General features: G+C 42.5%; 1 protein-coding gene across 2 annotated transcripts in view; it reads right to left on the minus strand.

The window, feature by feature from the left end:
* The window catches only part of LOC109476497 (mucin-like protein), a 36,892-nt gene that overhangs the window by 17,198 nt on the left and 1,266 nt on the right, over positions 1-18,428 (minus strand). For both annotated transcript variants that reach the window (XM_019777434.1, XM_019777433.1), the window contains exons 2-16: positions 12,994-13,131; positions 12,443-12,537; positions 12,143-12,235; positions 11,175-11,303; positions 9,948-10,079; positions 9,414-9,533; positions 8,892-9,022; positions 8,552-8,681; positions 7,519-7,659; positions 4,412-4,515; positions 2,893-2,986; positions 2,201-2,416; positions 1,515-1,698; positions 553-769; positions 63-213 (exon numbers count right to left, since the gene is read on the minus strand). In XM_019777434.1, coding sequence (XP_019632993.1) covers positions 63-213; positions 553-769; positions 1,515-1,698; positions 2,201-2,416; positions 2,893-2,986; positions 4,412-4,515; positions 7,519-7,659; positions 8,552-8,681; positions 8,892-9,022; positions 9,414-9,533; positions 9,948-10,079; positions 11,175-11,303; positions 12,143-12,235; positions 12,443-12,537; positions 12,994-13,131 — 2,075 coding nt within the window. The remainder of the gene's footprint in view (positions 1-62; positions 214-552; positions 770-1,514; positions 1,699-2,200; positions 2,417-2,892; positions 2,987-4,411; positions 4,516-7,518; positions 7,660-8,551; positions 8,682-8,891; positions 9,023-9,413; positions 9,534-9,947; positions 10,080-11,174; positions 11,304-12,142; positions 12,236-12,442; positions 12,538-12,993; positions 13,132-18,428) is intronic.

The following is an 18,428-nucleotide window of genomic DNA, read 5'->3' on the forward strand; positions in this document are numbered from 1 at the left end:
AATGCTCTACACACACACATATTCATAACCCGTATTCATGACCAATCATACTGTGTACCCACCAATGTTAACAGGATAATGTTGACACCCCGGTGCAGACGGAGCGGTGAGCGGCCGCAGAGTTTGGAACCTCTGACAGTACCAGCCGTCCCTCAGCCCGGCCGCGTCCACACAGCAGGACTGGTAGGCAGCCTCGTCAGCAGCCTGGTCGTTCTGTAAAGTTAGGAATGCGAAGAACTTAGCCGTATCTAGTTAGAGGTTATTGTCAGACAATGGTTGTCTCTGTCTCTCTCTCTCTCTGTNTCTCTCTCTCTCTCTCTCTCTCTCTCTCTCTCTCTCTCTCTATATATATATATATATATATATATATATATATATATATATAAATGTATATAAATATGTATATATATAAACAAATGAGTGTGCAAATCTCCTTGGTTATTTGAGGTCTAACTTTTTCCATCACTTAGTGGTGCTGTTGTAAAAATGTTTGAAAATTCACATATTAGCTTCGTACGATTAGATTTTTTTAGATCTAAAGACACCACTTACAATAACAAGATGGCCCCCCGCGTGGCCAATCAGAAGCGTTCCACCACCGATCCTGTTCCTCCACCTCCTCCCTCGTGTTTCCCTCCACCAGTACGCCGTGGAGTAGCAGCAGGACCGGGACAGGATCAGCTTCTCCCCGCCGACTGGCGTGTGGACCCGCCGCCTGCTCCGGGCACAGAACCGGGACTGGCCGAACTGAGAGCTGTGCACGGTGTACCTGCACACCAAAGGAGGACAAAGTCCTTAGAATGAACATATCTGAGATTTTGAACCATGCACATAGTGCGGTACCATCTCTAGAAACAGACGGTTGCCAACAAAATCCGTAAGCAACGGCAATGTACATCATTTAACACGGACGGTAGATCCGGATCCACTACAATATGGCTGCAATACTGCTTTTGTTGATAAAAAGTACTTACCAAAATATGATAGAATACGGCTGTAAGAAAGGTAAGTTTTTAAACATATTCGTGTTTGTTATGGTTGAAGCAGCAAGGAAAAAAGATAGTAAAAGGTTAAACTTTATTACAACACACAATTTACAGGGATCAAATTTTCAGCGACCACTGTCACCTTCATCAGGGTAATTAATGACCAATCACTTCACAATGAGATCTCGCGAGAATAAATCATCCTGATGAAGGCGACAGTGGTCGCTGAAAATTTGATCTCTGTAAATTGTGTGTTGGAATAAAGTTTAACCTTTTACTTTGATTATTGCCAACATATATAAACTTTCATGATAATGAAGGAAAAAAAATCAAAGGCATAAGATCAAATATATTTATTGAATCAGATAATAAATGACAAATTAAGGAAAGATTCAAGCCCTTGTCATGTATGTTCGTTTGGCTATGAGGATAAAGGAGGAAAACTTCAGCCAGAAAAGGCAACACTATCGGATAAGCAAGCAGGCAATTTGGTACTGATCGTTACGCTTTGATGACGTTTGCACTCACGTTGGATCATAGAATGCCTGCTCTGCGGAACAAGGGCAGGAAAAGACGGGAGGTAGGGCACTGTATCCGAGCAGCTGAGTAGGATCCTCCACTATCTGTTCCCTCATCCACCGTGAACACTCCACCACCGTTGACTCCGGTACAACTGTGTTCTCCTGCGGCTGCAGTGCGAACTTCCAGTTTCCTGAAGAAAAAAAATTAAATCAATGAAATATCCTTGCTCTTGATCTCTAGAAAAACATCTAATAATGTTCGCGAATTCGAATGCGCAATTATCCATCAAAATCTTCCGCAAAACTACTAGTAATTTAATAGCAACGTCTTTCTATCACAACCATTTATTTTTCAAGCCGACGTTTTGATGACCTTCTGTCTTCTTCATCAGGGCAATTCTGACCGGTTTACTGTGCACCGACGCTAGATGTTACTTGGTGCATAGTGCACTAAAGGTGTTACATAGTTCATAGTGCACTTAAGCTAGTTTTTTTTTTCTGTTTACAATACATTTCGGAACGTAGTGTAATTGTGACATACATACACACTATTGCCCTGATGAAGATGACAGAAGGTCATCGAAACGTCGGCTTGAAAAATAAATGGTTGTGATAAAAAGAACTTTGCTATTCAGTCGTTTACCAACCTGATGAAATTATTTACGGATACTAGTAATTTAGTCTGTAACTCACCTCCGTTTACCCGATAAAGATTCCTCATCGAAATCATGCCGAGTCTATTCCCGTTGCAGTCCTGTCCGGAGTAGTCCCTGTTTCTGAACACCAGACTAGAGTTGATGGCGGGGGTGTGAGGGTAGGGACCGGTCCCGTCTCCCGCACTGTAACCTCCCACAGCCACGGTCCCGTCAGCTTTGGGGCACTTCCGCCTCCCGCCTTCTCTTGCTTCATCTGGGAAGTCATTTACCATTTTTGCAATCAATGAGATCAAATGAAATTTCAAAGTTGCAGAAAATATATATTCTGGGTTAATGGAAATCTGTCGGACATCACCAGTTACTGCAATTTCTGAGCACATTTTCATCATGGTTTATAATAATACTTGAAGCGTTAAAATAGCCCCAAACGGTCCTTTCATCTACGTGACACTGGCGTATTCCCCTTTCCTTCGTCCATCTGTAATGGGAATGCCGCGATTTTGCAGTAGTTAAGTTAAGGCGGAGTTTGTTTAGTAGTGACTGAGCACGATTGATAACTTGAGAAAGAAAGTGAGACTATGTTCTCCCTATGTACAATTTAAGCCATGAAAACATTAAATTCCCTAATTTCGCTCAACAATTTCCTTTCAACCTTTGTTGACACGGTATGATCCATTTCACATATCGTAGAGAACATTTATAAAAAAAATAAATAGTAAAAGTTCTTACCGGTGCTTACCCACTCTTGTTTCAGTGTGGGATATACAAATGTAGCATAGGAGTGGGTCCCGTTGGTCGATATGGCCAGCTGAAAATCGTTTACCTGAAAATAAACGGTAAGGCCACACCAAGTAAATTTTATGGATGGCGTCCTTTTATTAAGTAAGACTCTAAATCTAATGCGAAAGGGCGAAAAAAAAAAACAAAAAGGGCCCTAAAAACAAGATGCCTAGATTAGAAATACACTAAGAGACGACAAATGTTAGGACACAAATTGAATGAGGTGACACAGTGTAACAAGCAAGAAGTCTTTTATTCATCATCAAAATAGCGTTTCACGTCAGTCTGGCGATTTGCAGATTTATCGTGACTCTTTGGTCATAGTTACAGGAAGCGGAATTTCTTGGGTTTTTTTCTAGGAACAGGCCAAAATCAATGCGCGCGCGGACGTCAACCATAAAATATACTTGGTGTGGCCTAATGTAATTCACACGACTTATTCTTACAATGTTGATTACATGACAATTAAGGTAGGATATCCTGAGTCATATTAAAAGTTACTTTCACTTAGTAGAATATTCGTTAATCAGTGACTGTTTTGAAAGGTCGTCTGTGCATCTTGATCAAGAAGTGACCTAGTCTCGCGAGAACATGAGACTAAGTCGAGACTTGTTCATATCTTCTGTCCTCCGCCGTCTCCTTGCGGAGTAGGGGTAGGTAGGACTTGGGCAGCTCCCAACCTTTGTTGCGATTCCGGCCGGCACGTTCTAACTGGTTGTGGATGGCTTCCTTGATCTTTCCATGCGCCTTTCCGGATTCTTAATGATGCTCTTAATGATGTCCGTGATCAAGATGTACAGTGCACATCAACAATTTAGAGGTACGTGCTTCGATCTTTCAAAACGGTCACTGATTGACTAATATTCTTACTGATAATTTTACGGGACTGATGAACCTCTTCAACGAAAAATTACTTTGCAGTCGACAGTTGATAGGCGTGTTGAAGGAATGCCTGCAAACGACTACCAAAATCTAAATGAAAAGTGGTTTCGTCGCCAAACTTTTTACGCTAGTGCAAGAGTTAGACTGCTATGACTGGGATGACTACGCTAGGTGCGCTGAATTCGGATGCCGAGCAATGATCTTATGGGTCATGTGGCTTAGCGACGACTGCTCAGCTCAAAACCAAGAGGTCCTGAGTTCGAATGCTGGCATGGCGCCGATCTCGTGATCTCCCTGAGAAAAGGCACTTGACACGGCTTTCCTCACTTAACATGAGTATTGTTCATTGTCCTCTGTGTTGGTGGAGGCATCAAAATAACCTAAAAACTTGTGCCGTCACCATGTCGTGTTAAATGTTGGAATAAAAAAAGAAATGACTTGGAGATGGAAAGTCGAGGGGGGCCTTGCAGAGAAGGGTTGTGGAGAGGTGAGTGGGTCGGCACAAATGGCAGCAACAAAAAAGAAAGACAATATCATGTGGGGGGAAGAAAGAGGAAGGAAGCACTGACCCTGCTGCAGAACTTACCGGGAGTTGGTCGTGTGGTCGCGGACACACCCCGCCGCCATACATGCTACAGTCCGGAGGAACACTCGTCCACGTCACCACAAGCGCCCACACAGGGTCAAAGTCTGTCAAAAGAAAAACCTGAGTAAATGTCTTGACGTTTTTCACCTCTACTCTGATAGGAAAACACATGTAATCAAATACCAGGATGTCTATGAATGACCTTCTATTTAGTCTACTTTCGGTTACAGCAACTTGGTCTTCTAAAACGGGGCTCGGCCTATGTTTAAATAAAGATGAACTTTGTGTGGTCAGAGCACCTTTTTTGTTTATTATATTTCAGTCCATACCATGGTATGGATGAAATATATTGTGTTCTCTTATGTTTCTTCTTCTTCTTCTCCTGCCACACAGTCAATATATATAAAGGGATTCAACTCCGCCATCATTCAGCTAAATGACTTGAAATTTGGCATGGAGGTAGAATGAGCCAATACCCCCAGGCGTTTTTTTTTTTCATTTTTTTGATACATGCCTTTGAAAACTTTTTATGAAGGTTTTTTGGGGCATTTTTCGCCAAAAAATGGATTTTTTGATCCTGAGCCCTGGTTTTACAACCAAATGATCTGAAATTCGGTATAAGGGTACCTTGAACGTGTGTCTACAGAATAGCAGTCACATATTTGGCATACACCACTTCCAAATGACTCATTTGGGGCACTATGAAAACTTACGTGTGCATAAGGTCGGCGGCCATCTTGCTCATTAAGTGCACACGTGACCAGGGTAACTCGACCCCAGGGCACCCTGAATTTTAAGTAGTTAGAGATGCGCAAAAGACCCTGGGAACGAGTCGTTGGTTGTACGCCTGCGCACTAGTTCGATTTGAAAAGGGGTCCGGGGAGAATCCAAGCTTCCAGGAGCCGAAAACCGGAGCTTTTTACGGCGAATTTTTGGTAAGTTATGAATTTTTAGATTAATGACTTGCTCCTCAGGGGGTAAATGATGATCTTAATGATGTCTTGGAGTAATTAGGCTACTATTTGCGTACAGATTTTTTCTGGAATTAGTCGATTTTTGGGTGGTATCCTGACATGTCTGGGAGCCATTTTGAGATGTTTCCATTCAACGACGCGACCATACTTTTTACGACACAAAGGATATGCATGGTTTTGTCAATAAAAATGTGTGCGTTGTTCTCGTTCCCCTACATTATATTGTATGGAATAATACAGAATATAGACCTAAAATACTAGGATGTTCTGGATTTGGTAAATAGTTCTGTTTAAACAGAATTTGAATGTGTACAGACTAAAATAAATGATGCAAAGCCTAGCAGCCCACGCCCCCCCCCCCTCGAATTAAATTTTAAATACCTAGAGAGACAATTTGACTCTGAACTGAACCAATTAAAACGCATGACAGCACCAAGAGTCCATGCAGCTATGTCTAGCTAGATATTAGACGTTAAACAAGGACAACAGCTTAGTCCTTGTCCTGAATATGTAGTCTGTTTTATTATTATTATTTTCAGAGAAAAATTGGATTGTATCAGTATGCATGTTTTATGTCGGGTAGTGTCCATAGTGACAATGTTAACATGTTTTTCACATCTTCACATGCACTTCAGGTGTCACAGATGGAGGAGCACAAAGAAAACCTCAAGACTGTCTGCAGGGTGTGCGGTAACAAGCTGATCGAAAGGATGGAATGCTAACGTGCTGACATTTGCAGACGTGATCCGCCGATCATACAATGTGGATGTGAGTCAGGACTTACTAGATGTACATCCACAGTTCGTTTGTAACAAATGCCGTCTCAAGTTGCAAAGATTAAAACAGAAATCAAAGCAGGGACAGGCATGGTCATCTTCCAGCCACACACAACAGATGGTAACTGCCACTGCAAAAGAAGAAGGGGCCGCCCTACATCATCCAACATATCAGCTACGACATCCAAGCCACCTACTGCTGACGTCAGAGCTACGACATCCCAGCCACCTACTGCTGACGTCAGAGCTACGACACCCCAGCCACCTACTGCTGACGTCAGAGCTACGACATCCCAGCCACCAACTGCTGACGTCAGAGCTACGACATCCCAGCCACCTTCTGCTGACGTCAGAGCTACGACATCCCAGCCACCTTCTGCTGACGTCAGAGCTACGACATCCCAGTCACCTTCTGCTCAACATTTTTACAGTCATACTCATAGACTGAAGTCAATCTCTATACATACATCAGGGCTCGAAATTAAAAGTCCTGACTTAAGGATCCAAAAAAGTCCCACCGAATTTCCTGCCTACTTTGCAATTATTGTCCGCCTGGGAGTGAACGTAAGCAAAATAAAGTTTAAGTCATACAATACTTCCCAAAAAAGGTTGGGACAATTATAAATTTATTTTTGGGACAGTGCTGGGACAAAAGGAAGAAAAGTTAATTTCGAGGCCTGATACATGTGCACAAACAGTAAAGCACAACAAATCTGTAACAAGAAAACAAATCAAGATCAAAATACAGTACATTATTTAGCTTTTTACAGATTGGTACAACAGTTGACAGATTTACATGTGCCTCCAATCATAACTACACTATTATCAATCAATCTCAGACATGTATGGCCTGCACTGGCCATTCTCGTAGGTGCATGGTGCACAACAGCCTTCTTTGTTTGAAGGTTCATGACATACAAGTCACAACTTGGCTCTGGTGGATGGAGACCAGACTTATCGTGATGATAACCACCATACAAAACAAAACGATCATCACATAGAGCAGAGGCAGATGAACTTGACACATAAGAATCTCGCACCCCCTCCATATCAATTACATAGCTACTATATAATTCATTTATTTGAGAATCTTTGCCAGTTTTACACTGGGGTAAGTCCACTTTTGCGTGGGAGGGAGATGGACTGAAATATGCTGTATTTGCTCCCAAGCAAATGTCGGCCTCTCTAGTTTTTTAGTCAAGTTATTTTGGGTTAGCTAGTTTGTTAGTTGTTTTTTTTTGGGGGGGGGCACCGCCACCACCGGCCGCATGAAGGCTGTGGACGTGATGTCCCTCAACGGGACTTGGCCCAGTAGTACTTTAAATTAATAAGATTATATTCTTTTCTGATTACTTACTTGGAGAAAAGTACCCAGGTGTGGACCTCCCGTCGTCCCTTGCCCTCCGCATCACCTCGTCCGTAGCCGGTTTCCCGTCGCCTCTCTCGTACAAGCTGTAGTAGATCTCCGTCCTCTCATCTTCAGGAAGGTTGTCAAGAACTGTAAAGCATAACAGGAAATCGTGAGGTGAGTTCAGTTTTCGAAGTAGCTATATTCTTATCCTTGTCGACGTCACATACATCTATAGTCTAGAATCTGTAGTTACTATAGATCTTCGTCTTCATCTTTGTTTTAGAAATTCTTATCAAGAACTTGATATGCATATCAATAATGCCTGAGATGTATTTTCATGACGATTATGTGCTTGTTTTAGAAGTTTTATATCTGTATAAACAATCGCCTGTGTTGCCGTTACAAATGGCTCAAATGTGAGTTTTCATATTTATATATATTTTTACCGCACTACTTTTAACTTGTTTCACTTAGATTGGTTTATTTTCTTAAGCCACGTAAACTATGTTCTTGTTTCTTTTGTTTGATTGGGCCTTTGATCACATATGCGGAGCATTAGACCCGGCCAGAATAAATTCTCAATTATGTGTAGGATATCATGTGTATTTCTTGTACTATCATGAAAGTTCATCTGTGTTGGTAGTTACATGTTTAAAGTTAAAACTTTTGATCCAACACAAAAAGTTCTCTCACCTAGAGCTTTCGACCAGTCACTCTGGTCTTCCTCAGTAGACTGACCCAGTGAAGCTTGTCACGTGGCGTCTTTCAAGACTATCTCTTGAGAGGGGTGAAGGAAGCCATATACATTAGGGCCAATCACCCTACATTGAACCGCGACGGGGGCCGACATCGTCTACAAGATACCTTTGACCCGTTGTTGACGTCACACTTCAAAGAAGCCACGTGACAAGCTTCACTGGGTCAGTCTACTGAAGAAGACCAGAGTGACTGGTCGAAAGCTCTAGGTGAGAGAATTCTTTTGTGTCGGACCAAAAGTTTTAACTTTAAACATGTAATTCTTGTAGTTCGTATAACTCACGTGAAGCGTTGGATCTGGCCAGGAAAGGAGCCAGAACTGCAGCCGTGCGGAAGCGGAAAGTGTTCCGTATCAGAATCGGGTTCCGCGGGCGTTTGATGCGATCAAAGCTGACGATGCCGTTGTCGCAGATCTGAGATGAGATGGATATCATTGAAATTGCTCACTCAACTATCAAGTCACTGTTGATACATAGCTATAGGCAGTTCAATCTAGAATCATTAGTGGCAAATCACAAGGCAAGATTTATTCTTACGCAATGCCTAATTATTGTCTTCCTTAAAATATAAGGATTTCTTGTAAACCAAATGTAAGTGAACTATGAACAGATGTCTTGACTCACGTGTATCTCGTGGTGACGTCGTCCAAAGAAACGGAAGCCCTCTTGCGGCAGAGACTCGTCAGTGCAGGTTGAGAAGTCCCACCTGCGGGGAGATTCACCAGCCTCGTCTCCGTACGGATACATGTCGTCATCTGTCAGAAAAACAAACGTTAAAAGTTGTCTTGTTGGGGTAAAGCTTCTACGTTTAGGGTAAAGCTTGTCCAAACTTATGAGTTGATTATTTTTAGGCTTTTACAATTATCCTTACATTTTATCCTTACCAATGATGATGGTAAAGCAAATTTCGTGACAGTTTGGTTGAGATTTTTATGTCAAAACTGTCTCTTTGTTTCTTTGTTTGTTGTTATCTTTGGTGTTCACATGTATATCCTGCGGCAGTTTTCTCTGAAGGTTTCTTTGTTACGTGCTTATCTACGCAGTGTAGCATGGATATCTCCATTTGCTACACTACAAGAACCACAAATAAACTGACAGGGCCGAAGGTTAGGAAGTTCGACAGCTTCATGACCATTGCTGTCCTACCTCGGCATATCCGCCCGTCTACAAGCCGGAAGTTCCGCCTGCAGCTGCACTCCCGGCCGCCAGGCGTGTTGGTGCAGAAGTGCTCACATCCACCTCTGTTTGTGGCGCATTCATTGATATCTAGAGATAGACGCAAACGCATCATGTCAACGTGAAATCACAACTTAGGAATTACAGGCGGTACAGATGGTCAGAATTAGGTAATTGCCTAGGAACCCGTGTGTGCTTACCTGCACAGGTGTATCTGTCGGCAGCTAAGGTGTACCCTGCGTCACAGGTGCAGTAGTACGACCCGTGTGTGCTTACCTGCACAGGTGTATCTGTCGGCAGCTAAGGTGTACCCTGCGTCACAGGTGCAGTAGTAAGACCCGTGTGTGCTTACCTGTACAGGTGTGTCTGTCGGCAGCTAAGATGTACCCTGCGTCACAGGTGCAGTAGTACGACCCGTGTGTGCTTACCTGTACAGGTGTGTCTGTCGGCAGCTAAGGTGTACCCTGCGTCACAGGTGCAGTAGTACGACCCGTGTGTGCTTACCTGTACAGGTGTATCTGTCGGCAGCTAAGGTGTACCCTGCGTCACAGGTGCAGTAGTACGACCCGTGTGTGTTGTGACAGTTCTGTCCACAGCCGCCATTGCCTGTGGCGCACTCGTCCGTGTCCGGGGTTTCTGTAAGCAAAACAATGCGATGTTCAACTTTTGAATACTGCACCGATCTCTTACGGTTAAGATGATACTTCGTGATATCCCGCAGCAGTTTTGAGCTTTTTAGTAAGTGTACATAAATGTTGTTCTTCTGACTTATATTGAAGTGGTGTTATATCAGTTCTTAGACTATAAATTGGAAATAGGGGGGATACAAACTCAGCCACGTTTGGGATTGTGTTCTCGCCGCAAAAGCGCCAGCTACATCGGCTACATAAAGCGGCGAGAAGCAGTAATACAGTCAGAAGCTCTGAGGAAGGTGTCTGATAGACATCGAAACGTATTACTACGCAAGGTAGGGAGAAACCCTGGTTGTGTATAAGAAAATCCCAATAACATAGGATAAGTAAACCGTTCTGCAATTCTCTGGTGCACAAAACGACATTAAAACCCGCCTTGACAAAGCAAGAGGTTCTTTTAGCCGACTACAAACCATCTGGAAGTCGAAGCAGTATAGCCTCACGACCAAGGCCAGACTCTACAACAGCAATGTGAAATCCGTCCTTCTGTATGGCTCTGAGAGTTGGAAAATGACGAAGACGGACATGAGGAAGATCAACTCATTTCACAACAGTTGTCTACGTAAGATCTGCAACGTCTTCTGGCCAAACAAGATCTCCAATGCCGAACTTTACAACAGAACTAGCTGTAGGAAACTCACCACCGAGATCACAGGCAGAAGACTCAAGTGGCTAGGGCATGTACTGAGGATGCCTGACAACAGGATCCCCAAAGTCGCACTTAGCTGGAGGCCAGAAGGAAAGAGAAAAAGAGGCAGACCAAAGACCACATGGAGGAGAACGGTGTCAGATGACCTGGCGGCCATGGGTCTGAACTGGAGAAGTGTCAACAACATGGCGCAGGACAGACCCAGATGAAGGAAGAAAGTCATGGCCTTATGTCTCACAAGGGACGAAGAGGATAAGTAAGTAAGTCCGCAATTCTCCAGTATGATATATTGGTACATGTATGACATTGCTGTCAATGCAGTAGGTGCCATATTGAACTGTTTTTGAGATGATGGTAAGATTTGTATTTTAGCGAGGGGAAGTATCCTACCATGGCAGACCGTCCCGTTAATGAGATGTAGCCCGTCGTTGCAGGTACAGTTGTAAGACCCTTCTGTGTTGGTGCAGGCGCCGTTCTCACGGTCACACTCGTCTGTCTCGTACCAGCACTCGTCGATATCTACACAGATACAATCAACGTGAAGAGTTAAGCTGTAATTGAACAATGACATTTCATTCAGATGATCCTGCTTATATAATGTTTGCTTATCTGAATCCCAATCAAAGTTGTTGGCAAATTCGTCTGCAATTTAATATGCAATATATAAATATATTTGTGTGTTTGTGTGTGTGTGTGTGTGTGTGTGTGTGTGTGTGTGTGTGTGTGTGTGTGTGTGTGTGTGTGTGTGTGTGTGTGTGTGTGTGTGTGTGTGTGTGTGTGTGTGTGTGTGTGTGTGTGTGTGTGTGTGTGTGTGTGTGTGTGTGTTTTCTTTGCATATTTAATATGACCAGGAAAGCAAGAGACATAGAGCTATTCATCTCAAGTCAGCAAGCCTTTGCAGGAGTTCTTTGGTGTCATGGCAACAACACGAATAACAAGCATTAGGACCAGGTAGTTGTCAAGTATATGCCAAAGCACGGTATATGCCAAATCAAGGTCAACGTGAGGTGATGAGTACTGGTGACAATACTGACGAAAGGTGCACGCTGCATATGACCCAAGAAAAGTCCATTTACACTTTTTACCAGAAAGGATAACGACATCCCCTAACAATATAATACACAAGAAAAAATCGTGAGTTCGTATGTAACTGTTAAGAAACACGTAAACTATGTAATCAATGTTAGTCTTATATGCTCTTTCATCTGCATGCAATAGATGTAGTGTAGCACTTCTTATTAATGTCAATGCGACTCATGTAAAACTACATGTACTGCGCTTAGACCTCATGGGTATGAATGTGCAAATAAACATCATTGTCATCGAATTTGTCACTAATAAAGTTAAGACAACATTACCGTGTTCACACTGTGCACCTTCCCAGCCTTCATCACATTCACAAAAGTTTGTCTCAACACACAGACCGTGTTCACATGGGAAGTGGCAGTCAGCTGGAGGAGACAGTAAAATATTGACGAAAAAATCACTGCAATTGGTCAATGATTCTTGCATGGTCAAGGAAACTACCTAGTGTTGAGGGTATGTGCTTGCAACGACAAATTGAAATATTGACAACTTCTTGCAATAGATTATATATGTAGAATACTTAATTCACAGAATTCAGTTTGAGATTTAATTTTAAAAAATCATGTTGTTACCCTGACAAGTTTCTCCGATCCTGTTCCAACCGACGCAGCACTCGTAGTCAGTGAAGTACACTGTAATGTGGACAGTCACCAAACTCCTGGGGTTTCTAAACATGACAGACCAGATTGTACGAAATATAAAGCAAAGAATCATCAACAGAAGTCATTGGCTGTAGGTTGATTCTAACATGCTCCATAGAAAACACTTTTACATACAGTATACAACAAGAAATAAAAGCAGATAATTATTGGGTAGACTAAGTATAATCTTTAAATGTAGTGACTGTAGTGTAGGCTACTATTGTGGTAATTTCGCGATAAATGACCATCAAGGCGATGATTTAAGTTGAATATGCTAGTCATTAGAGCGTAATTAGTGGTATATCAATAAATTTGACTATCCTACTACCCCAAAATAGAATTAACAACATTACAAATTTGTATATAGAGATGAATATGGGTATATAAGGTTTCAATACGGTTGCATGACTCTGTATGTGATTATAATATACTTGTGATCATAATACTAATATAGTATGTAAAATACACAAGACAACACACACCTAGCCTTTTTAACCCCGAAGACGTCCCACATCCTGAGGTAGTCCCAGATCCCGGATGACGGTTCCCGTCTCCTTCTGTTCTCCACAATAATCGTGTCATTTCTGGACCCCAGACGTGTACACACCGCGCCTTCAGGCCTGTGGGAACAAACTAAGGTTTGTGTCTCCTGTTCTCTACAGTGTACATGGCCTGTCAGGACGTGTACACACCGCGCCTTCAGGCCTGTGGGAACAAACTAAGGTTTGTGTCTCCTGTTCTCTACAGTGTACATGGCCTGTCAGGACGTGTACACACCGCGCCTTCAGGCCTGTGGGCACAAACTAAGGTTTGTGTCTCCTGTTCTCTACAGTGTACATGGCCTGTAAGGACGTGTAAACACCGCGCCTTCAGGCCTGTGGGAACAAACTAAGGTTTGTGTCTCCTGTTCTCATGTACATGGCCTGTCAGGACATCTGAAGTGTACACATCGCGCGCCTTCAGGCCTGTGGGAACAGTATCGTATGTGGGATCGTGCGGTGTATTGGCAGAGCGTCCGGCATCGAGTTTGAAGCCTGCCATGCCACTGATCTTGTGCCATTGGGAAATGCACTTTACACAAATTTCCTAACTTGAAAATGAATATGTTTGTTGTCCGTTCATGCGTTTTTCTACGTTGGTGGTTGCATAAATATAAGTTAAAAACTTGAGTATACCGTCGTCATGTCTTGTAATAATTGTTGGAATAGACAAAATCTTTCTGTCGTCCTATTTCATCTTTTTCACTCAATACCAAAGTATGCTATTTTTTTTCAAATGAGTGAGTTTGGAATAGTGTATTAGTATTTCGCTAGTAGTTTCGGGTGATATGAACTTTTAACCCTAAACAGTACACCTGGGGTCCGCGCGGACCCCAGCACTATATATTCTGTAGTATCTTTTTTGTTTCTAAAGATTTTTTTCTGAAATTTTAGGTAATTGTCACCCACAAAGTTGTCTCTCAATACAGTGCAGAAAACTCGGTTTCTACCATTTATAAAAAAAATTATATCTGATTTTCTTTTGGGGTCCGCGCGGACCCCAGCCGGCTTTCGATCATAATGGATACATTGGCGTTCTTATACATTACCTTATTTCCGTTTTTATATGTTTTTATGCACTCATCTTATGTCTACCAAGTTTTCAGAGAATGGTGTAGTAATAGAATTAAATTTTAATAACTTTGGTGTAATTATGACGTCATATGACGTCAGAGCTAATAATATAGTCCGCCATATTGGATTTTTGACCAATGACGTCATCAAATGAGCATATTCTATGCATATTAAATGATTTAACCTATATTTAATTATGTAAGATGTTATTAATGTTGGAAAAGAAGTGTAATTTAATATAAAACTCAGAAAATTTTTATGTTTAAACCAAAATTACTTCTATTTTGAAAAATAGAATTCCGTTGCCATGGCAACACAAAAAAACATCTACTAACTAGTATCAAACTAATATGAACTTTTTTCCAGAGACATTTTAGGAAAGGTCTCCAAATTTGATACTTCTAGCGCAAGCCGTTTAGCCGCTATCTGAGATCAAAGTTGGGCCTCAAAAGCCCCTTCAGTCTGAAATGGGTTTAAAAATCGGGTATTTCTTCTTTCTCTCTTTTCTTCACCAAAAAATAGAAAAAGTTCAAAATGTATGATATTTGTTTGCAATGTGGACACAGAGGTTCCCACATCAGTTTGCAAAACAATTGAGCTGGTAGCATGTTGATAATTTCTAAAAATTAGCAAAAAACTGCTCTGGGGTCCGCGCGGACCCCAGGTGTACAGATTAATCAGTCCGGGAAGGTGTACTGTTGAGGGTTAAACCCTCTCGAGAAGACCGAGCCACACTTGTTCAGCCATTGTTGAAACAGCTGTAAACACGTTGATGTTCAAATATGCCATAACAATTTAATTAAGTAGGTTTTTACGTGTTTCGACCATTTTAAGTAACGCAAACATCGCCATTCGTTCCTATCATACCATCTCGAGAAGACTGGGCCACACTTGTTCAGCCATTGTTGAAACAGCGGTAATTACATCATGTTGATGTTCAAATATGACAAAAAAATTGATGGAGAAGGAGTAGTTTTTCACGTGTTTCGTCCGTTGTCAAGTAACGAAACATCCTTATTCTCTTTAACACCACTGGAGACTAAACAGTCCCACTTATTTCAGCCATTGCTTTAACAGCTGAAAATACGTTGATGTTCAAATATGCAAAACAAAGTGTATTTTTTCGTGTTTCGACATTTTCAAGTATCGAAAACATCGCCACTGATGCCTTTCAAAACCTCTCGAGACTGGACAGCTCCACTTGTTTAGCCGTTGCTAAAACAGCTGAAGACCTGCTAATGTTTAAATATGCTAATTCAATTAAGTCTGTTTTTTTGCGTGTTTCGTCTGATTTTAAGTAAAGAAATTTCGTGGTCGTTTCCTTTTTCATCATCATCAGAAATCATGCGCATTGATATCGTCAAAATGTCAACTCATCGCCGTCGTAGACTGATTTTTAACACAAGACATGGTGACGGCACACTCAAATTTTTCAACTTATTTTTATGCCGTACCAACGCAGACAAATGCACGGACAACAGTCAATTTTTACCTGTCAGTGAGTTAAATGAGGAAAAGTGTATTTCCAAAGTACACAAGATCGGTCGCATGGCAGGATTCGAACTAAGCCGAACGCTTAGTCGTTGCGCCAAACGTCTCATTCTTTTACCTACGCATTTCCTTCTGTTACATTCACGAAAGTACTGCCGCGGTATGATTTGCTGCGCACAGTAGAGCGTTTTGCAGTGTCAAGATTCATCGAGAAAGTGTTCGATTAAGCAAGGACGTTCTATCTTTATTAATAATTACTTTGTAGTCCTCCTTGGTGTCCCATTAGTCCTTTAAACTTTCTCCCTTTATCTCAGGTCTCTCTTGTGGAACATTCTTGGATTAAGTTACCAATAATGTCAAGCTGGGGGTTGTTTGAACAACGTTTACTCATTCTTACACTTGTTTTAAGAACAACAGCTTTTCATTCACGGTCACGACTACCAGGCGCGTATGTGCGATGGCTTTAGATAAGATCCCCAACACGAGGAGAATATTAGTGCAAACAACTTTTCTGTTGATTTCCTAGGGGGAATATGGTGATAATGGAAATATTCACAGCTTACAACGGAACGCTGATCGACTAATGTCTGCTTAACTGTATGTTTTTAGCATCACCTGGCTCCTTTAGCTTATCAGTTGGTGTCACATTTCAAACGGGGCCTGCTCGGCATGCTCTCGGTTTAGACCCGGGCCGGCGTCATAAAGCCTAGCATGGCTGTCAGGATCACAATTAAATGTTCCTTTACGGCTCCATGTCGGGGTCTGGTTGTGCTCCGGCCGGCGTTGAGGCGGCGTTAATATTCATAATATTCTTTTGGTCTCCTTGGTTCTGTCAGGGACCCGTCCGATGCGTGGTCAGTCTCCCGTCTTGACCCGTGCGGTAGGTTGCCGACCGGCTCTTACAGCTCGGCCGAGCAGCTGTCGGAACCCTGGCTGGGTCCAGGGGGGATCCTGGCGCGTCCCTGGCGGGATCCCGACGGGCTCCTGTCCTGTTTGAGCCGGTATATATATATATATAAGCGCTGCACTGCCTGTCACCGTTCACTTGTTTTGTAATGTACGACACGTCACGTGAAGAGTACACTAAAGTTAGCGATGCAGCGTTTAGTGCAACCTGCAGACAACCTGCAAACCAGTCTGAGATTGAGGTTGGCAGTAGCGCGTCACCGTTACAACCTAGGTCTTCTGGCATTGGTAGCTGAAGAAGAGAGGCAGGAAGAACTGGCGCCGCGGTCGCAAAAGACGATGGTGGGTTCGCTCCTGGTTGATGCGCAGACCCGTGTACGGACAGTACTAGTCACTGATGATAGAGCTATGTCGCAAAATATCATCAATATGTCGTCCTTCCTGTGAATGGAACTGCAGATGTTTCACGACGTCTACAACGTGTAGGCCGCAATTTCTTCATCTTGCTGTTCAGTGATGACAAGCTTTTTTTCTAATGATCAGATGCCCCCCTCCCAGCATCTGTCTTACTTATAGATCTCACTCGAACTTCCATCGCTGTTGGCCGGTACTTTTTCATCACCCTCTGACGTCTTTTTCCACTACATTTCTCACAGTGGACTTTCCAGAGAGCCATGCCGGCTGTTTTCCCTTGCCCTTCGGCATTGTGACACACACGTACACGGTGTAACAGACACGTGTTTAACTGTGCGACGTAGTCTAAGGTAGCGGTTTATACATGCTCCCTATAACCCCCTTTTCCTGACCATCTTATGCACTGATCAGCACATTTGACGTCATAATCTTAGGCAGGTGCCTGTTCAAATATTAAGTCTCTTTTTAGCGTGTTTCGTCTGCTTGTAAGTAAAAAATGTCGTGGTAGATTCATTTTTCATCATCAGAAATCATGCATTGATATCGTCAAAACGTCAACTCAGCACCGTCGTATTTTTATGCCGTACCAACGCAGACAAATGCACGGACAACAGTCAATTTTACCTGAGTAAAATGAGGAAAGGGCTCTCCAAAGGACATAAGATCGGATGCATGGCAGGATTCGAACTCGGAACCTCTTGGTAACGCCTTGGTTCCGAGCCGAACGCTCTGTCGTTGCGAAAAAAAAGCGACTCATGATTTTGCCTTCGCATTTCCTTCTGTTCCGAACGTACTGTATGGTTCGCGGCGCACATCGGGGAAATTGCAGTCTTTCAAGATTTATCGCAGAAGCGCTAGATTAAGTTGTCAATCATTCCAAGCTGGGGTTTGCATACGCTTTTTTACACTGTTTTCATAACAAAAGCTTTTCATTCACGGTCACAACTACCAGGTACGTATGTGCGATTTCTTTAGATAATATAAAACAATTGTTCACAACACAAAGAGGATATTAGACTAAGTGTAAACAACTTTTCTATTAATATTCTTGGGGGGAAACGTAACTGTAATGCATATGGTTATGATAAAGATATTTGGAGCCTATGACTGCGATGGTAACATAAGAACTCACAACACACAACATTCATAGAACACGTGCGTGGTACGTATAGCAACGGTTTTCACATATTCTCATTTATATCATACCAGCTGCAGGGTCGCGATAATGTTCGATAACGGGTTCCGGACCGGGCCGTACTTTATTTCGGACGTTGGGATTGATGATGTTTAATTTTTTAGTTTAGGGACACCAAACTTGGGCTCAATTAGCCTTGAAAGGCGCGTGTTCTTGGGTGGGTATGAGTTAAATAAAATACAACACGGTGTATTCCGCATCACCCTCGGTCCCGGGCCTCCTGTCGGACTGATACCTCGGGCGAAACGGAATACCCCGTGTTGTATTCTATATTGATTAAACACTAAACGGTATATAT

Source organism: Branchiostoma belcheri, unplaced genomic scaffold (assembly GCF_001625305.1).
Source record: "Branchiostoma belcheri isolate BF01 breed outbred unplaced genomic scaffold, Haploidv18h27 scaffold38, whole genome shotgun sequence".
NCBI classification, from domain to species: domain Eukaryota; kingdom Metazoa; phylum Chordata; class Leptocardii; order Amphioxiformes; family Branchiostomatidae; genus Branchiostoma; species Branchiostoma belcheri.